The 21,886-nt window shown below is 41.9% G+C and overlaps 1 protein-coding gene and 1 pseudogene across 2 annotated transcripts in view; one reads left to right on the forward strand and one right to left on the reverse strand.

Annotated features, from left to right (window-relative positions):
* DNAJC3 (DnaJ heat shock protein family (Hsp40) member C3) overlaps positions 1-19,615 on the reverse strand; it is an 86,163-nt gene extending 66,548 nt beyond the window's left edge. Inside the window, exons 1-2 of one of the 2 annotated variants that reach the window (XM_029209921.1) lie at positions 19,416-19,615; positions 223-333 (exon numbers count right to left, since the gene is read on the reverse strand). In XM_029209921.1, coding sequence (XP_029065754.1) covers positions 223-333; positions 19,416-19,497 — 193 coding nt within the window. In that variant the 5' untranslated portion in view covers positions 19,498-19,615. Of the gene's footprint in view, positions 1-222; positions 334-991; positions 1,237-19,415 lie in introns of those variants that run through there. The other variant, XM_029209922.1, reaches the window with a different exon arrangement.
* On the forward strand, positions 9,737-12,845 carry LOC114888040 (annotated as a pseudogene).
* Positions 19,616-21,886: the final 2,271 nt, after the last annotated feature.

A 21,886-nucleotide genomic window follows, 5' to 3' on the forward strand; every position in this document is an offset into this window, starting at 1 on the left:
CTTAATAGTTGTTAAGTCTCAATTACGTGGAAAAATCTTATGTTAGATACGTATGTATTCAAATATTGTACTTTTATTAATCTATTTCACCCAGAACCCTGTATTTTAAAATATTTTATTTAAACAATAAATAATATTTATTTTAAATGTTATCCCAAAAAAGGGTTATACATTAGAATTCACTAAGATGGCCACTGAGTGTTTTGGTTCTGAGATACAAACCTACTGCAGCATGAAACTGAGATAAGGCATCAGCTAGCTGTCCAGCTGCAAGAAGTTTCTTGCCCAATTCAAGATGTTTCTCAACATCTGCATTTACTCCACATTCAGCACCTAAAAACAAATAAAAATAATAATAAATTAACTTTCCACGAACCAAGACTTAATTCTAAGGAATAAAATGTTTAAAAAATAGCTGTCGGCCTCCTTCATTTACTTAGATGAGAAAAGTCACAGAAGCTGAAAAGCGACCTAGAGAAAGTAACAATAAAGTACAAACAGTGCTTCATTTTATAGAGTAGAAGCCACCCAAAAATATACCCATATCGACCTAGTTAGTCAAAAGAATGTACCCAGTCTACAAAATGCAAGGAAAACTGCCTAACACGGTACTACCAAAAATATTTATAATTTGTTGTTCAACAATAAAATTAGAATTGCTTTGTTAAACTAGAATCTCACTTTAACGAATATTAGAGTCCACTACAATAATCAAGAACTTACTGAGCATCTACAGGGCACCAGGCACTGTTCTAGATACTTGGGATAAGTGAGCAAAACAAAAACCTCTATCACTCATGGCACCTGACATTATAGTAGCAGGAGACAGACATAAGAAAAGAGTGAATTACAAAGTAAGGTAGGTAAAAAGTAGAGCTGCATGAAGGGGGTCAGGCGTGGCGGGGCTTTCAGTATTAAATAAGGTGGTCAAGGGCCTCATTGAGAAGTTGACATTTGAGCAAAGACCTACTTGAAGAAAGTGAGGACTCACCAGGCAGATATCTACTAGGATAAGAGCTTGCCAAGAAGAAGGGCCAGCTAGTGCAAGGGCCCTGGGTCAGGAGCATGCCAGGTATGTCGTGGAAACAGCAGGGAGGTCAGGATGGCTACCACAGAGCCAACAAGGGAGATAACAAATAAGATGAGGTCAAAGTAGTAGAGGGTCCGACTCGGTACAGCTTTGGCTTCACTCTTAGCAAAATCAGGAGCTGGCGAGGAATCATGAGTAGAATAATACGATCCGACTGACCAGGCCAATTTTCAACCAACGTGCCGCCTCTCGGCTCTGAATTCATCCTTCAGCTCTTGACTGTAATGATGGGCCGGAGCGTGTAAGCATTCTTCTGTACACTGAGCACAGTGTTAGGCTTTGTCAGGAAAGGGTGCTGAAGGGGCACTGCAGGAAGGACACCTCCTGGTCCCCACTGCTGCCTTTACTTTCTTCTGGCTCCTGCTGCGTGGCGTGCAGCGGGGAGGACATCCAGTGGTGCCCTGGCCTAGCCGTACACCCAGGGATCCAGTCCCTCAGCCACCTGGAGCCTTGGTCACACAGCCCCTCCCAAGCAGGACGCCATGTACTCCAGGCTTCACACCCACAGCAGCACCCCAACTCCCCCCCACACCCAAGCCCACCAGCTGGGGCTCACCTACACCTGAGAAGGTGGTTTCTCGCTTCCGCAGCTACTATGGACCAGCTCTATCCCCGACAACTCAGCGCACTTTCCTACCAGCAACCTTAGCCTGCAACTATACTGTCTCCGATGAAGTCTGAACCCCAGCCTTGAGGAGAGGGTCCCCCTCCAAGTTGGCCCTTCCTTGGGGAGTGTCTCTCAGTCCTAGACTATCCTGCAGAGTTCTCTCTACATCATTATGGTCACCCTCCTATCATAATAATTCTTTATATTAAACTTCCCCCTTTAAAATCACCTGTGGTTTCTGTCTCCTGCAGGGACCCAGACTTTTATACACAAATGGTACTAGGAGTGGTTCTAAGAGACAGAGCCACAAACATGGGATTTAATGACTGGTTTGGTCATGCTCTTGAGCTTGAGTGCAGGACTGAGTTCCCTGTCAATGAGAAACAAGAGGTTAGTAATCTGTAGCAGGTAGTAGAATCAATTAATGAAGATATCATTTGTGGTTGACAGAAAATGAGTACTAACTGAGGCACATGCCTTGGAAACCGAAGTGGCTGCTGCACTTGACCATCATGGCAGTAATGATGAATATAAGGACTGCGACGTGGGGTGGGTTCCTCTGAGCACACTAGAGCACTTACAGAGAGAAAATAACAAGCTCGGGGCTAACTCCTAGCTCCACTCAGTCTGAGAGATTCCATGGCAGCCTTGAAACCATCTCTCTCTCTCTCTCTCTTTTTTATTTTGTTTGTAGCCATAGAGCTGATTTAGCTGAAAATCAGGCACAAAACTTAATTTTGAGGGCTGTTGAATTAAAACAATAGTTGAATTCAGAGTCTCGCCAAGTTTCTCCTGTGAAATTCAGGACATGTATTAGTAAAGAATGGGATCCTCAAACTTAGAACGGAGACATCTGGTTGTACCTGGATGAAACTGACCAACTTAAACCTCCCAGCCCTTCTGAGCCTCCTTTACCAGTAGAAAGACCTTGCCTTCCACTGTCAGAGAAACCTAGCCTTCCACTGCTTACAATTCCTAGGACAACTACTTAGGGAAGATGCCGTGAAAGGGGATGCTCAATCAGACCCACCCTAACCATTCCAGATGTCACTAGCAGGTATATACACTATGACCTAAGGAAAATAGTTTACACACCAAAAGAACTGCAAGACTTTGCTGATAAACTAACAGAAACCCATGGAACACGTGTGGGAATGGATTCTAAAGGTGTTAGAACAAGAAGAGTGAAATATAACACTGTATCTGGTATAATTAACTGATGTGTGCCCACTTACTAGAGCAGAGCTCAGCAAACTGTTTTTGTAAATAAAATTTTGCTGGAACACAGTCACGCCCCTTCATTACACACTGCCTAAGGCTGCTTTCATGCTACAATGGCAAAGTTGAGTAGTTTTGACAAAAGCCATAGAGCCCACAAAACCTAGGGATGACTATAATACACTGAGAAAAGTGTTCTGTCAAAATTATCTTGAATTTTTCCTGGTACTTACAGTTGTAACTTAAGTTACATGGAAAATTCTCTTATGTTGGATACACACGCATTTGAATGTTATGCATTTATTTTATTAACCTACTTCACCCAGAATCCTATATATATTTTTAAATATTTTACTTAAACAGTAAATAATATTTATTTTAAATGTTATCTAAAAAAAAGAACTATAAATTAGAATTCACTAAGACGGCCACTGAGTGTTTTGGCTCCAAGATACAAACCTAATAATGCAGCACGAAACTGAGATAAAGCATCAGCTAGCTGTCCAGCTGCAAGTGGTTGCTTATCAAGGAAAAATGGCGTTTGCTGCTATACAAGAGTGGCAAAGAGGGCTACATCTGGAACCCAGGGGATTCTGTAGGGTGTTAGTACTTCCACGCCCAATACTAAAGGTTAATTAAAAACTACAGCAACCAAAAACAGAACAGTTAAGCACTCAGACCCTTCAGGAACAAAGGTCTGCGTTACGCCATCAGGTAAAGAAGCCAGAGTAGCTGAGGTTCCAGCCGAAGGCATGAGAAGTATGGAACAGGAAGTTGACAAAGGATGCCATATATATCAACTCTGACCTCATGACTAATTAAAGACTCAGGACTATAGTAGCTTTGCACATTTTCTCTTTGCTTATTTATACACGTTTATTTGTATATACAGTCAATCCTCACAATTCACAGATTCTGTATCTCAGAATTTGCCCACTCCCGAAAATTCATTTGTAACCCCCTCCAATTCCTCTGTAATCCCCAAATTAATATTCAGGGTGCCTTGGCAGTCATTTGAGGACATGTGAATGTGCAGAATGGTGGCACACTTGAGTCACTCAAAGTGCACGTTCCGAGCTGAAGTCAAACAAGGTGATACTTTTTCTTCCTGTGTGAGCTCTCATGTTATAAGCAAGTGTCCTTTCTACAGTGTATTTAGTGTCATTTTTTTATTATTCTTGCGGGGGTTTTTTTTTTGGTCATTTCACTGTTTAAAATGGCCCCCAAGCATAGTGCTGCCTAGTGTTACTAAGGGCAAGAGACTGTACTGTGCCCTTCAAAGAAAATATGTTTGGGGAATTCCCCGGCGGTCCAGTGGTTAGGACTCCGCGCTTCCATTGCATGGGGCGTGGGTTCGCCCCCTGGTCAGGGAACTAAGATCCTGCAAGCCATGCAGAGCGGGCAGAAAACTAAAAAAAATTTTTTTAATTAAATAAAAGAAAATAAGTTTGTTAGATAAGCTTCATTCAGACATGAATGATAATGCTGCTGGCCATGAGTTCAATGTTAGTCAATCAATAATATATATTAAATAAGATATTTTTAAACAGAAACACACACAAAACAAAGTTATGTTTTGATCTGCTAACAAACATGTAGTGACCTGAGGCCTTGCAGGATCCTAACCCTGAATTTCTTCCCAGGTACAATGGTTCAGTATTTGCTAATTCAACGTTCGTAAAGACATATGGAATATAACTGCCATGAATAAGGAGAATCAACTGTACTAACCACATTTTCTCTAATTCCCATTTTTATTTTACAATATGCTGTTTGAATTAACTTTACAATTTCGTTTTTATATAACTGAGTACTGAACAGGACAGTGATGGACTCAGAGTAGTAATTAGCAATAGCCAGTAACGGACACAGTGACTGTTGGAAATGTATCTTCTCAACCAGGGTACAGGTGAGAACTTCTTTGCTTATAAGAAGAGCTGTACCTTGTTAGGTAGGAAATAGAGTATTTTTGTTCTGAAGTTCAAACGTGTGTAGAAGGCGCATATGGACACGAAGCAGCCAAAGCACTCCTCTTTTACAGGGAACACGATGTTACGTGTTTCAGTGTGTAAAGGGACATTGCAGGAAAAAAAACTCCGAAGTCACCCCTCAGGAAGGCGGGGGGACGCACGGGCAGGAGCTGGAGGGGCTCTCCGGGGCGCTGAGCGCTCGAGCCCTGGTGGAGGCCAGGGTTACACAGGCACACACGGTTATCAAAGCCCAGCAGATTTATGTTTGGACAAAGTGGACATTTTATTGTATATAAATTTTAATCCCCCCCCAAAACTACTGATGATATGCATGTTAAAGTATTTAGGGACCTGTGTATTGATGTTATTTTGAAAAACATTTTTTAAAAAAGGATTAATGAATGGATGGATAGAGAAATGCCCAGATGGATATGTGTTAAAAACAAGCATACTGGACTTCCCTGGCGGTCTGGTGGTTAAGACTCTCCGCGCTCCCAATGCAGGGGGCACAGGTTCGATCCCTGGTCGGGGAACTAAGATCCCGCATGCTGCGCGACGCAGCCAAAAGAAAACAAAAACCAAGTATACTAATTACATTAATGATAGAGCTTAGGTGATGGGTATAGGACTGGATAGTATAAAACTGTTTCAACTTTGCAAAATGTTTAGTAACAAAATGTTGGGAAAACATACACTACAGTAAGTGTTTCGATGGGAGGAATACACACAGGGTGCTGTGAGGGCACAAGTGAAGGCGCCTAACACCTGTAGTTAAAATTAAATTTAAAATTCAACTACTCAGTCTCACTAGTCACAGTGTAAATGCTGGATAGCTAGCAGCTAGTGTGTGGGACAGCAAGGATGATACAGAACATTTGCCACCATCACAGAAAGTTCTACGGGACAGTGCTGGGGGGCACGGTCTCCCCAAGGTCCCCCCTGAAACCTGACGGACAAATGGGGAGGATGGACCTGTGGGAATAGGCTGAAGAGAGAAGCCAGCACTCCAAACACAAAGAACATCATACTTAGAAGCCCAGAGCTCAAGATTAATGAGGCTTTCAGAGAACTCCAAGTCCAGGATTTCAGCCAGCTCTCCTCTCCATCATGACTTCATTGCTCTGAGTGGGTCACTTTCACTGCTAGAGGATTCCAGTAAACAGCCAGAAGGGACGAGGGAAACCAATAAACTCTCTGTTACAATAACCCAGGCGACATGACGCTGACCTGACCGTGGAGTAGTGGTAATGGAAACAAAGAATACACTGCTTAGAAAAATAAGAGAAAGAAAAAGACGACTACCTGTGACTTATGTCAACTGTCTGGATGCAGAGGTCAAGTGAAGAAAGAGCAGGAGTCCAGGAAGACACCCAGAGCGACTATTTGAGCAACTGCCTGCTATTTCAGTCATCAAAAGCTAGTGAATTCCTGATTTCATCGAACAGAGCCAAAAGCCACATGAAATGCACTTTACCTTACTATTTACCCTACTAAACAAAGCAGTTTGCTTTTCCTATTCCTGGTCTGCAGTTTCTGTATAATGTTTTATTACCTTGGCTGCCTGTTGGAGCCCTCTGTACAACGGAGGAAGGGAAAAAGGGAGAGGGGGAAGGAGGAAACTTTAACTTGGTGGTCTCAAAAATTTGGAGCCCTAAAACTATAATTTAGAGATAAAATGCACCCCTTTGTTCACAGCAGCACTATTCACAACAGCCAAGACATGGAAACAATCTACTGAATGTCCATCAAAAGATGAATGGATAAAGATGTGGTACAGATATACAATGGAATACTACTCTGCCATAACAATGAATAACGCCATTTGCAGCAACATGGATGGACCTAGAGACTATCATACTAAGTGAAGTCAGTCAGAAAAAGACAAATACCATATGATATCACTTACATGTGGAATCTAAAATATGACACAAATGAACTTATCTGCAAAGCAGAAACAGTCACAGACACAGAAAACAGACTTGTGGCTGCCAATGGGGAAGAGGGGGTGGGGGAGGAATGGATTGGGAGTTTGGGATTAGCAGATGCAAACTATTATATATAGAATGGATAAATAAAAAGGTCCTACTGTATAGCATAGGGAACTATATTCAATATCCTGTGATAAACCCTAAAAGAATATGAAAAAGAATGTGTGTGTGTGTGTATATATATATATGTATATGTATAACTGAATCACTGTGCTGTACAGCAGAAATTAACACATTTTAAGTCAACTGTACTTCAATAAAATTAATTTAAAACAAAAAACTCAGGGTCCTGCACAGCCCTATTTGTTTAGGGCAACGATGTGAAAATACCTAACCTATTTAAGAGCGTGTGGGTAAAATCTGGAGAAATCAGTTGGGGGATTTCAGTGGGCTGGGAAAGTACTGTTATTTTTCCCACTTAAAATGAAGATATAGGCTCCTGCCCTGTGAAAATTCACTATGCAATACAGATTTAGAAACTGATTATATTCAGAATGTGAGGGTCACCTGTTTCCACCTATTCCATACCATATCCAAAAATATAACCTACTTTTCATAACGAAGATTATGGAAATTAATGTTTCACTTAACAAATGTTACTGAAATCTATATGTAAGGCTGTGGCCATAACAGTAATGAATAAGGCAGCCTCTCCCAAAACAGCACCGAGGAGAACCCAGCAGCCTTTAGCTTTATGAGGACCCCCTAGACGGCAGGTAATCATGGACTCTGGAGAGAGTGGCTACTTTCCAGCATTACATTGGAGTCTCTGCCACATACTGAAGTATTTACAGAATACATAATGTGAAGAACGGGACTGACGTCAAAATCATCTTGGAGAGGAGGATGAAAATATAGATGAAATAGGAGCGACCCGGTGTTGGTAATTTTTGAAGCTGGGTGACAGACGGTACACAGTGGTAAATGATACTATTTTCTCTACTTTGGTATATTTTTAAGATTTTTCCAAAAACAAATTTTTTTTAATTTAAATCCTTTCAGTGAGGAAAGACTGGCTGATAAAAACTACCCCTTACATTAAAAAAAATTTTTTTTGAAGAAAGTAGTCCATGGGGACTAGAGTAAGACAGTCACCTAAGCACATGAGCCTACCTCCCAACATGCTCAAATTCTAGAAATGACAGAATTCACTTAAAAAGATAAATGCATAACCTTGCTGGAAAAAAAATTTTTTTAAAGAAGAAGAGGGCCACCTAAAATACAGAAATTTGGGGAAAATTCTCAAAACATAAAAAGGACAGGATTAGATTGGTGGGCAAAATCATATCCAAAGACCCTCTCAGGGGAAATGTACCATGGAGGTGGCTGCAGTTCTCTGAGGGATCCAAACTCTGATACAAGGAAAAGGGAGGGGCCCTGGGGATTTCTCAGCCTCCAGACAGGCAATCGGCCTTCTCCCACAATCAGAATTCAAAGATTAGCAATGAGCAATTCTGAAAAACAAAGCTAATCATAAAATCAATCCATAAGAAACTAACACCAAATAAGAAAATTAAGGAACCAAACTTAGTGGAGCAAAAAAAAAAAAAAAAAAAAATCTAAAAATGAATACAATTGACATTCTTACAGATCCACAGGATGCCACACACATTAAAAAACAGACCAAAGGTCTATGCACTGACTAATCTAGCAGTAGGAATGCAGTGGAGAAAAAGCTGGATAAACAAGATCATTTCTGCCAGAGGGAAGGAAGAGGAGGACTTAATATAGTCAAATAAGTCCTCCCTGAGAAGATGTTTGAGTTAAAGCATAAAAGGCGGGAGAGCAGTCCTGAATGACAAGAAGCCTCCAGCATGCCAGAATATGACCAGGCAAGGAGCAGAAAATAAGCTCAAAGCCAAGCTCAACACTAAGGAATCAAAAGGAGGCTCCCAGCATGTTAAGAAGGATAGAGGATTCAGGCAATATAGATCACACTGGGCCTTGCAGGCTATGGTAAGAAATCTGGGTTTTATTCTAAGAGCAAAGGGAAGTCATTAGATAGCTTTTTAGCAAGGAACTGACTATCTGATTTACATTTTAAAAAGATCACTTTGCCTGCGGTGTGGAAAACAGGTTAGAGGCGGGAAAGAATGGAAAGGACTGTGGTGGTGTGAACCAAGGATAGCACGTTTCATTACAGTAAATATACTCAGATTTCATTTATGCTTTAAAAAGAAGATATAGTATGTATTTCTGTACTGTTTAATTTTTCCTAGTAAGAATGTATCCATGCGCTTAAAAAGAAAGTAAACTGAGGAATGTGTTTTGTTAACAGTGTACTGATTAAATAATCACTTGCAATTGAAAACTTTTAGAGAGTATTTGTTAACACTGAGACATATTTTATAATTAAGCAGCCTAATAAGTCAGGAAAGAAGAGCAAAATAACCCTGCCTTAAACGTTTTCGTTAAACTGTAGTTCAAAGATATAGCATTATAATCAGACACTGCGGGGAATATAGATGATACAGGCTCTAAAATTTTAAAGTCCTTATCTTTCATAAATACTAAAATATTTATGAATGAAATGATGTCATGTGAAATGTTCCAAAATAATCCACAGGTATAGATGAAATAAGATTGCTCATGGGTTGAAAATTGTTAAAGCTGGGAGACTAGTACTTGGGGATTCATGATACCATTCCCCACCTTTGTAAATGTAGAACATTTCACAAAATAAGGTTTTACTTTAAATCTTTTTAAGAGATAGAGGTGGGGAAATTAAAACAATTAAAGATAGTTCATTTTGATCTTCTAAAGGTAAATTCTAATATAAACTCTACACCCATAAACATTTACAGTTCCTAGTGTAAAATATAAAGGATTGTGCATCACTTATGCAGAAACATGTGTGCAGAAACCATGTTAAAATGATACTAGAGAATGAACTAGGGATGGAAATAAGAATGGTGAAAATGCTGTGTGTGGGCTATGGAAGGATCCAGCCTGTTAGAGTAAGAACAATTAATTACTAGGGCAAGTTGATGGGTTTATCTATGTCTTCTCAACATGTCGGGGGAAAGGACATAGTCTTCAAATTAGCAAGAAGATTTCAAACATCTCCCATTTACATTTTCTCAAAAGGGAAGATCAGATCAATGTACTGAATAGAAGATTCCAGATTGCCTGAGGAGGTAAGAAATCTGGATACGAGATAAACCATTAGTCACAGTACTTTCCTTATCCAGTCATGAAAATGTCTAACAGGAAAGATGTAACACAGAAAAAAATTAAAAACCTACTATATAGTGGATACTTTCAGTATATTTATTTCACTTAATTTTCACAACAAACGTAGAAAGTAAACATCTTTCATACTTTTATAACTGAGGAATCTGAGGCTCAAAGAAGTTACCCAACCTGCCTGAAGACTCACAGTAACTGTCACAATAAGATTCAATTCCAAAGCCTAGCTTTCTTTGCAGCACAGCTCAGGAAACTTTTCCCCATATAAACCAGGCTAAGCTTTCTTTCCACAGCTACTAAGCCTTGTATGCTTCACTCACCGAACCCATCATTTAATGTAACATTTTAGCCACAATCCTTTCCAACCTCACAAGCGGAGCCTGAAGTCTAGTGGGAACCAAGAACATATTTGTGAAGTTCCCTGAAGTACTTTGTCCAGATGCCCCCAGCCAGGCATTCTTCACGGAGAGCCTCAGCGGTGTCCTGCTTCAACAGGGCTTGACAGAGCTTGGGTCAAACCGTCGCTGCAACACCTCCCCACAGCACCCTGGAGGCCCCTCCTCGGCCACCTGCCACCATGACCGAGGCCCCCTCGCGGGTGTGCCGGAGCGACCACCAGGACTCGGAGGCCCCCATCAACCACCAGACCCACCTGGAGCTCTACGCCTCCTCCGTCTACCTGGCCGTGTCTTGCTGCTTTGGCCCCGATGGTGGGGCTGTGAAGGACACTGCCTAATATGTTCTTCAGCAGTGTCATGAGGAGAGAGAATACGCTGAGAAACTGATGAAGCTGCAGAACCAGTGAGGTGGCTGAATCCCAAACTCTTCAGGATACCAAGAAACTAAACCATGACGACTGAGCAAGCTGGCTGAATGCAATAGAACATGCGTTACACTTGGAAAACAGTGTGAATCAGTCCCTACTGGAACGGCACAAACTGTTCACTGACAAATGGTACCCACCTGTGTGATTTCAGTGAGACTCACTACCTGAATGAGCAGATGAAATCCGAAGAACTGGGTGACCATAACACCAGCTTGCACAAACGGGGGCCCACGAATCTGGCATGGCAAAGTATCTCTCTTACAAGCACACACTGGGAGACAGGGACACTGAGAGCTGAGCCTCAGGCTGGCTTCCCATGGCCACAGGGTCACTTTCCTGGTCACCAAGGCAGTGCGTGCAAGTTGGGGTCACCTTTACCTCTTCTATAAGTTGCACCAAAACATCCATCTACATTCTTTCATTTGTACTATTCCTTCAAATAAAGTAATGTGGTATCCCTCCAAAAAGTTATGTATACTGTCACCCCAAAGGTTGAGCTCCTCTCCAAACTAACTTTCTCTTGCCTTCTATGATTAAAAGGGGTATCCAGCATTTCTCTGTGCCTTTTAAATAAAACTCAGATCTTTATTATGTTACAATTCTACCCAATATAATTTCTATTTAATAATGTGATAAGTAAATACCACTTCCTCCACAAAAATTTCAATCATCCAGGGAGAATTACTATTCCTCCAGTGCATCTTGGTCACTTTTCCATAACAGAACTTGCCATAGTGTACGTGGCGGTTGTGTAGGCCCCCTTCTCCCCGAAAGAGATGGTGTGCCTCCTAACCGGGATCTTCTCTCACCTTCCTCCAAATCCAGCCCCCATGCTACTGCAAGAGCAATCCTCCCAAGATGCACTCCTAGTAACAATTCTGCAGTATTTTCAGGTCGCTGGCTAGATTCAACCTCAGTCCCTTCAGATCTAAAGGCAAACAAGACCCTTCTTGATCAGGTCCCTTGATGTTGGTCCAGCCTTATCACCCCTCACTCCTTCACCTCTTAATTTATACTCCAATAACATAATGAACTGGCTGAACTTTCCTGAACATACTAGTTCTTATGCTGCATCCCTTTAAACTTGCTATGCCATGAAAAGGCCTCCCCCACTTGCCCACCTGGAAAACTCCCACTCCTCTATCAGGACTCTGCCCTCAAATGCTGGTTCCTTTGTGAAATTTTCCCTAACTACCTCAGTGAGAAGGTCGGAAAAGTTCCTCCTATGCTCCTGCTATACTGTGCATCCCTCCACTCACAAGTACATGACTTCACTTTGCAATACCCCAGTCTCAATAAGCTGACCTTCACAGTTTGCCTGCCTCTCACAACCCCCACAGTCCCAAACCTGATCGAAAGCAAGTCGGAGAGAATGAACAGTCTTTTCTTCTTTTTATCACCTAGTTCAGTACCTTGCACAAAGCGGACACTCAATATTTATTGAATGAATGTAACTAAATTCCTTCTTAAATGTATAATTCATCAGAATAACAGAAGCTAAGATATGTAATAACAATTAAAAAATCAAACTGATACTACTACCAAAGACTCATAAAGACACTAATATGTTTCTTTAAAAATTGCAAATGTGGCTGTTTTTGCAATATCTCAACTGTGTTATTTTGAGCCATGGATAATTTTTTATTCCATCGCCACATCCCGGGAGACAGTGACAATGAAAGCAGTCTCCTAATTCTGAGAGATGAGGCAACCAAACATCCTGCCATCTCCTGAACAGAATTAAACAATAAGTTTCTCCATAGACAAGTATCAACCAAAGGTCAGCAAAATATACAGGAAGGACAGGAAAAAAGGTGGAGTAGCTAACTCTTTCACTGAAGTTAGTATTAGAATCTGTCATATTTTAGAGAGCAAAATATAAAGAATTTTAAGAAACATAAAGTTGAGGGGTTAAAAGTATGATGTGCTGGGCTTCCCTGGTGGCGCAGTGGTTGAGAGTCCGCCTGCCGATGCAGGGGACACGGGTTCGTGCCCCGGTCCGGGAGGATCCCACGTGCCATGGGGCGGCTGGGCCCGTGAGCCATGGCCGCTGGGCCTGCGCGTCCAGAGCCTGTGCTCCGCAACGGGAGAGGCCACAACAGTGAGAGGCCCGCGTACTGAAAAAAAAAAAAAAGTATGATGTGCTGAGAGTCACAATCAAGACTGGAGCAACCAGACTGAAAAAGGCAAGAACAAAAGGTCAGAGGTGCTCAGGCTCAAGCCAAGGCCAGGTGGCAGAACAGAAGCAAGTTTAGGGTGGTTGTTCAGGTTGGAGCACTTAGAATGTCAGGGAGGAGAACCTTAAGATCATTCTAAAAAGGTACACAAGGGAAAAAAAAAAGTACTGTCTATAAAAGGTCCTATCTAAATCCAAGATCAAAGCAAGATGGGGCAGAGTCTGAAAAAAGTCTCATGACAGAAACACAGGAAACTGGAATCTGGCCACAGAAAGAGCAAGAAGTTCATTATCTTCGCAATTCCACAGTCAGTGAGGACCAATGACGAAACAGTTTTAATAAAAATACACTGAGCTGGAAACCCTAGACCTTGTAAGCATCTCTTTCCAATTACTCTAACCTAAAAAGTGTTTTAGTATACAAAGCCAAACTGAAAGGAAGAAAAGGCTGAGTAGTTATGTAGCAAGTACATATGAACAATGCCTGCATGAAATCTTCCTGGGTAAACTAGGAAAATAACATCTATTGTAACCAAGTTTGCTCGATTTCAATGGACATTAGTCTTTGTTTCAATTAACTATGGAGGCATAAATGTTGTGATGGGACCCCTTGTTCAAGGAATTTCAACTTGGAAAATAAGTGTGCAATGGTCCTTACCCAAAAAAAAAAAAAAAAAGTTAAAACAGTCAACCTCACTCATCCATTCTAAAAATATTTATTGCACATCTACTTCACGTCAACATGTTTTAGGTATAGAGACAAGAGTGTTTTCCATAAAGCTTATATTCTAGAGGAACAGACAGACAAGAAATACAAATGAGGTAGTTCAAGACAATATTAAGTTTTATGAAGAAAATACAAAAAAGTAAAGGGAGAGTATTAACTGACCTAGAGCGTGCTTCGTACATAATATGTCAGGACTGAAACATGAATGCTCATTTGGCTGTTCTCTGAAATCTTCAGAGTACTGGAACAACAGGAATAAAGACACTTAGTCAAAAAATGAGCTTGGCATTTGGAAGTAAAGTTGATGTGGTAGGAGCCTAGCGATGGAGAAGATTAAGATGAAAAGAGATGTAAGTAAATAGGAGTCATATAAGTAAGGCTTTGCGGTATTAGAGGAGTATTAGGTTGAGAAGAGAACAGAAGATGAGAGTATAGCAGTAGAGACTACCAACCACTCTTTAAAGTTCTGCTATCAAAACTTTGGAAACACTATAGTGGAAACACTATAGCATGTTGAAGTGCTGATGTCAATGACCCAGAAGAGGAAGAAAATGATGATACAGGAGAAAAACAATAACTGTAGAAGCAATATTTTCAGAAGGCAAGAGGAAATGGAATTCAGGGCATAAGTACAGGAACTGGGTTTTGCCAGGAATAGAGATGCTTTATCCATTAATATAAGAAAATTAGCAGAATGGGTAGAGATGCAAGTAGGCTAGTAAATTCAGAGGTAGAAAGAAGAGGAAATTGCCCTGTGATGGCTTTCATTTTCCCAATAAAGATAAGGTCTAAAAGAATGAGGCAACAGAAGAAAGAAAAGGAGTGTTTAAATTGGAGATTTAAGGAAAGAGAAAGAGGTTTGAGACACTGATTTTCAATAGACATACTAGGGAACTGCAGGAATGTTAGCAGTACTGAGTGTGCATGTGAAATAGAGATTATATGCTTAAAATGAGACCAGTCAGCAAGGTTATCTTCATTTTTCTCCATCCATGTTCAGCTGTGAGGTTTGACAAACAAGTTGGCCAAGTTGGATTTAATCAGTTCAAATTTTGCCAGGTGAGTAAAACAAAAGAGCACAGGGGCAAGAAAATTAAAGGATGTTTTCAGTGGAGTGACTACAAGATGGACCACTAAATCTACACTGAGAAAGTAGGGAAGAGGACATGGATGCTTCACAAAGCATGTTTTATATCCCCAAGCAGTCTGTAAACTCAAAGGCAAAAACCAAGAGTTCTATACTACATATACCTCACCAGAGAACACTACAGTGAAGCCTCTGCTAACTGATTAAATGAGTCTTCTCCATATTCCAGAACTCCATATAACATAAACTCATCAGATTTTTTAAACTTATTAAAAAAATTTTTTAAAAAGCAGCATTCCAAAGATCTTGAAAAATCAATTTATGGTTGACATGATGTTTTTGCTCTTAAGAGCAGGTGATTGGGTTCCCATGATTATTTCCATAGAAACAAAGATTAATAGCTGGACAATAACCAAAGGAACACGATGGCAATAGAAATTAAATTAATTAACTTCATATGGGAAAGTAAAGCCTAATTACTACAGGGCACCCATCTCAGAACAACTCCCCCTGTCCCACAGAATCTAATCAACTGCATTTCTGGGCACTTTGCAATGCTAACTAGTCAAGTGAATTGGGACTTGGACACTATTGCTAACTATAGCCTATATCATTAAATGAATTTAAAATAATTCTAGAAGCAATCTGATCATCTGCTAAAATACTTAGTTTATAAGGATCTCCCCTTATCCTCAGGGAATACATTCCAAGACTCCCAGTGGATACCAAAACCACAGACAGTACCGAACCCTATATATACACTATGTTTTTTCCTATACATACACACCTATGATAAAGTTTGATTTATAAATTAAACACAGTAAGAGATTGACAACAATAATAAAATAGAACAATTATAACAATACACTGTAATAAAAGATGTGAATGTGGTCCCCTCTTCTCAAAATATCTTACTGGACAAATACAATGCCTTTTCCATCTTAACTAAGCACTTAACACACACTGTGGCCACACCCTTTGCAGTCTGAGTTGCGACAGCCAAGCTAGCACAAATTTCTTTTTCTTTTTTCAAAGTTTTACGGATAGAAGATTTGTTCTTACCGTGGATATCAGCAACCTCAGCATACAATTTTTTTTCTTTCCTAAGTCAAGGGCTTCCACTTTTTCACTTAAAGGAAGCACTTTACGGCTTCTCTTTGGCATATCCAAATTTCCAAATTGTCAGCATCACTAGGCTTGCATTTGGGGGCCATTATTAAGTAAAATAAGGGTTACCTGAACACAAGCCCTGAGATACCGCTGATAATCCAGATAGCTACTAAGTGACTAACAGGCAGGATACATGGGACAAAGGGATGATTCATGACCTAAGTGAAACAGCGTGAGATTTCATCATGCTACTCAGAAAAGTTCGCAATTTAAAACTTATGAATTGTTTATTTCTGGAATTTCCCATTTAATATTTTCGGACCACGGTTGACCACAAGTAACTGAAACCAAGAAAAGCGAAACCACAGATAAGGGGGGACTACTGTATATAAATTACTGAAAGTCCTTTGTTTTCGCTACTTTATTCTTTTCATATTTAAATAATGTCAAGAGAATCCTAGAGAACACAAAACATACTTTTAGTAAGTTAGATTCACATAAGAAGTATCACCATCTTTTGTACTCAGGAGATTTCTAACTATTCTTTTCCCAGTGTCCAAAATATATGGTTTAGTCAGATCAGTTCAGTGAAATAAAGAAAAATTGAGTCCTGAAAGAATGTTATGGAAGAAAAAGAGATAAAAGAAGGTTTGGTTCCCAGGTTGTGCTCCTACTTAAATCACCAAATAGAACACACCATTAGCAGAGAATTAAAATAGCTTCCTTATCTGTAATATGAGAATACTAAAGTAGATACTTATACTGAAGTTTTCTTTCTGCTCCAAAAATTCTATTCCCAAACTAGTGCTTTGGACTTCCCCCTTTCAAAGGCCTTTTTGAAAAGGGATGCTAAAAGATTTAACCTTTCAATTCATGAGCCTATCACATATTTTCTTCCTCTGAATTACATTAACAGAAAAGCCTAGAAAAAAAAAAAAAGATGAATATTTTAAATCAGAAAAAACTAGGCCAGCTAAGCTAATTATTGGCGACAGTCTCCAACATATGCAAGGTCTTGTTTCTCACTCACTCTTCTCACACCCATTCTCATTTATTTCTTCTCTCCCCAAGCCTTAAGCCTAACAGTGGGATCACACAGTCCTGAATGACTCCAGAGGACATTTAGGTTAGAGAACCCAGAGGCAGAACTTATTTGGGAACACAGGAGCTAACCATTTGCTAATGCAAGTCAGAGGTTCTTTCTTACCTTTATATCCCCATCACCAAATAAAATAATAGATATGTAATAACAGATACCTAAGTTAACTCCGCTATATAATTTATTACATCAGTGATTCTCACCAGTGATTTCTTTTTAGAAATGCAAAATTTCAGGTCCTACCTGGACTTACTGAATCAAAAATTTGGGGAGTAAGTTTCAGCATTCTGTTTAAAAAGCTCTCCAGGTGATGCACACTCAAGCTTGAGAACCGCTGTATTAAACATGTCAGGAAATCACCTTCCTGTTCATTATTGCTGGTGGCAAGCAAAGAAACAAACAAAAATGCTGATTTTTCTCAGCTGCCACCACTTACAAATGCTTGGGCCCACATTATGCTGTTAACCACTTAACTTCTGTTTCCAGCCCACACACAAGATGAACTTTAGAGTCAAATAACTTGAGTTAAACTTATGGCTCTTAGAGTTAACAGCTATGTGACCTTATCCAAGTTAATTAAACTCTTGGAGCCTCAGTTCCCTCATCTGTAAAGCAGAAATAACATCACATACCTCCATGAATAAGATACAGCTTACAGAAAGGTGTCCAGGACAGTGTCTGGCACACAGCAGACCTTCAATAAATATAAGATCTTTTTCCTTTCTTCCCTACCACCTGTACCAAGTCCCTGCTACTTTACACAGACAACACCCTATAGAAGGCAGCACTTTAGCACCCCTCTGAGAAATGTTACCAATGCCTCCCATACCGAAAAGCTCTCTGGTGAGGTTTTTCTTCTGGAAAATACCACAGGAGAGACATGAAGTGTTATGAGTCCTACAGAATCATATACAGAACAGCGATTCTAAAAAGGGGGTCTACAAGCTTGTGGAAAAAGCAAATCATTCAAGTGTGTACCTGTGTAACTTAAAAAATAATTGACGTTAAGCACAATATAGGCAACTTTCTCTTAAGTGGCCATAATTAATTAATGACAACTGGGGATTAACGCTAAACTTCACCGGGCAGGAGGTGTTAACATCAGAAAACGCAAAAGAACTGGAATACATGACCTATATTAAAGTGGTCCAGGCATTCCAATTTCACTGTCAAATTCTTTGTCCCAATGTTATCACACTATATATCTTGTTTTTGGGTTCCAAAAAATATACGGTCTCCAGGGGAACCCCCCCTCCAAAAAAAACACCACTGCCATAAATGACCCCTAAAAATTGGAGAGTATTACTCCTTTTTGTAAGTTTATAATTTTGAGGGGATTTTACCATAAACAATTCCCAACTTCAGCTCCACACTCCCTCTAATATTAAGTCCAATATTAAAATGTTTAATTTGACTACTAGCCTATTCATGGGGACGAAAATAGGTCAGTGCACGTGGTATGTTATTATACTCGAATATTTCGCAGGGTAACCAAGTTAGCAGCGTCAGTTTAATGAGCGCTTGCAGGTTTCACTCGTACTCCTCAAGCTGACAACTAAGACGGGACAGCCCTCTATTTTTGCTGTTGTGTTAGAGTAGCCAACATTCCCAACTGTAGGACCGTAGGGAAGCTGAAGCATTCGTATCTTCTTACGGGGACATTTTTCCAGAGAACTCGTAATAGGAAAGCTGAACCAACAACAGGCTGGGAACTGCAAAGCCACAAACTTAGTGCCCTGCCCGCCGGGAGCTTGAATGCCTGCACCGGCTACTTAACGACTGCAACCTAACAACTTCTAGACACAAGACAGCAGAGCGGGGTGACGGTTACTCACTTTTAACATTCAACACTGTCCACCTCACCTTACTCAGCAGGACATCCTCCCCACCGCCAACCCCCCGGAACCCCTTGGGCCACCTTTACCGCCTCCTCCCAGCACCACTGCCCTAGAGTCCCCAGGCGCCAAGCGAGGGTTCCGAGCGAGGCTGGGAGCCGACGGCTGCCCGGGTCTCCGCGTCCCAGGACGCCCCAGAAGCCGCTGCCCGGTGCCCCGCTTCCCCCTGACCCCACTGGCCCCACTCCTCACTCCAAACCCGCTGTCCCGGCCCCGCGGCCCGCCGGTCCCGCACCTCTTCCCCAGACAAACCCGGAACCGGGAGCCGGCCCCCGCCCAGGGGCGGGCTTAGGCCCAAGCCAGGCCGCGGAGTCCCCGGCTCTCGCCCCACCGCCCGGGCCGCCCCGAGACTCGTGCCGGGACGGAGGCGGGGAAGCGCTGCGAGGCCTGGCCCGGGAGCCCGCTCCTCCGGCCGGGGCCGGACACGACTCACCTTCGTACTGTAGGTCCACCAGAACCAGCAGGAAGGGGAACACCGAGCCCAGCCGGCTGGTCACAGAGCTGGGGGCCACCATGTCCGAGGGCGCGGGCGCTGAGGAGGAGCAAAGGTGCGGGGCCCACCAGCTCCCGCCGGCGCTCACGTTGCAGCCGCGCCCGCCCGCCGTCCGCTCCTGCTCGGGCCTAAGGCGGCTGGCGCCCCGCGGAAGAAGGCAGCGGTAGGCGGGGCCAGGGCGGGGCTACGCCCCGAGCGCCGCCGCCGCCCAATCACCTTCTTCCTGGCCGCTTTCCTACTGGGCTCGCCGGGGTCGTGGTTCGCGCTGATAGGCTGTGGGGGCCGCTGCCCCCGCCCCTTCTCTGATAGGATAACGTGGAAGCACGAGACAAGACTGCGTCCGCCTGCGGTGGAGCTGTCAAGAGCTCCAAACCGCTGCGGCGGGCCGGAGGGAGGCGGCCGGGCAGCTGTGTGGCAGCCGCCGAGGCCGCATGCGCAGGCCGCGGAAGCCTTTTTGGGCCGGTCCCCGCGCGCTGGGTCGGTGAGGAGGAGGATGTCAGCAATCCGAGGTTCTCCAGTGTGCTGTTTGGAGAAAGGTGAATCCGCCGCTTCCGCAGTGAGAAGCCAAACCTGGCCCCAGGAAGTCTGCGGGGGTGGATCGGGGAACAGGACAAGTGGCAGAGCCTACTACCTCCCTCTGAGAGTCTCGGAACCTACACGGACCGCCCTGAAGAGCGGTGGCGAAACGATCAGGAGAAGCTCGGGCTCAGTAAAGTAGGGTGAGCCGATGGAGCCGGGAGCATGTCAGGAGGTAAGTGAGAATGGCATGGAAGATTGGGACCCATTCCCCGACTGTCCAGTGGACCAGCGTGTCCAGAAAAAGAGCAATTCGGGAAGATTCTGTGCAGAAGAAACCAGGGAAGCACAGCAGCTAAGAAAGCAAAGGGCTCTTGAGAGTGCAGCCAACGTCAACTATAAGGAAAAAAAGAGAGACGTGTTAGGACGGATCTTGTATCTTGTGCTCAACAGAGGAAACTCAACAAGGTAAAATTCAAGTTACACAATTTGGCATTAAACTTGTTCACCTCCACTTCCTCCGGCGTCCTCAACACAACGCACACTATGCACCAGTGATGTTTCACATGGGATGAAACAGTAATGCCTTTCTGTGTTAAGCGCTGTCAAGTGCAAACTTATTACTTTACCAGTGAGTATGCATTTGCTATCTTGGTGCTACTGCACACTTTAGAACTCATGAATGATAAATGGCACAGTGAATTCGTTATTTCCTAAAAATACACTCAGGAGGGTAAAAGCTTTCTAAGCTTTTATTCCAGAGGGAACTAAGCAAAGGAAATGGTTTGGAGAAAGGGAAAACAAACAAAAAACTGAGTCCCTTAGTAGTTGTGGTGGAAAGCAGTGTAACATAATGTGAAGAGCAGAGGATTCAGATCCAAGAAATGTAGTTCCCCACCACAGCTGTTATCTAGGTTATCTTCATCTGTAAAGTGGGTATGATACTGATGGCCTCAAAGGTTTGTTTTGAGGTTTCATGAAGTGGGTAAAAATTCTTGTAAATTATAAAGTATTATACAAATGTTACTTATCCTTCTAACAAGAGCAAATCATGAGACTCCTCTTTGGATTTTTTTTTTTTTTTTTGGTTTGTCCTTTTCCTTATCGACCATCACAAGGTGGTGTTAGTGAAAAAACAGCAATGATTTCAGTGTCTACAAGTAGTGCAGACATCATCCAGATGAGGTACCGTTGCCAAGGCAGCCAACATTGCTGATCAAAATCGAGAAAGTTTTGTAAACAAATAATACTACACCATGAATTATCACCAGAATGCTGCCTGTGATTTTGGTCCTAAGGAAGAAGCAGTGCTAAAGAAGTTCTAAGAATGGAAATTAAAAATGATTAACGAGAGGACAGACCTTGTGCTATAGATAATAAAAATAACAAGGGCCTTCATTGTTGAGTGATTTTGGAAATTCATTGATCAAATTGCATAGTCATGAATCCTAAAGTCTTAAAACTAGGATTTACAAAGTATCTCTTGAAAGAGATAATTTTACAACAAAGAAGGAAACATTTTAAACAGCAATAAGTGTACAGTGCTAAAATTACCCTTATATGTGTAAAATGCTTAGGAATGTTTTCTCCAATGTTCATCTGGGCATAGTTTTCACCTGATCACTCTTGCCAATAAAACCAAAGTAATCCAGTGATTGTAGAGAAAATTATAAATATTGTTTGCATTTATCAACATTTATGCAGTCCTTTTTATTTATTTATTTTTAAAATATTTTATGTATGTATGTATTTGTTTATTTGGCTGCACCGGGTCTTAGTTGCAGCACACGGGATCTTTAGTTGTGGCATGTGTGTAAGATATACTTCCCTGGCCAGGGATCAAACCCAGGCCCCCTGCACTGGGAGCGCAGAGTCTTAGCCACTGGACCACCAGG

The sequence above is a fragment of the Monodon monoceros genome, unplaced genomic scaffold (genome assembly GCF_005190385.1).
Source record: "Monodon monoceros isolate NGI ecotype Baffin Bay Population unplaced genomic scaffold, NGI_Narwhal_1 Super_Scaffold_8, whole genome shotgun sequence".
Classification (NCBI taxonomy): Eukaryota; Metazoa; Chordata; class Mammalia; order Artiodactyla; family Monodontidae; genus Monodon; species Monodon monoceros.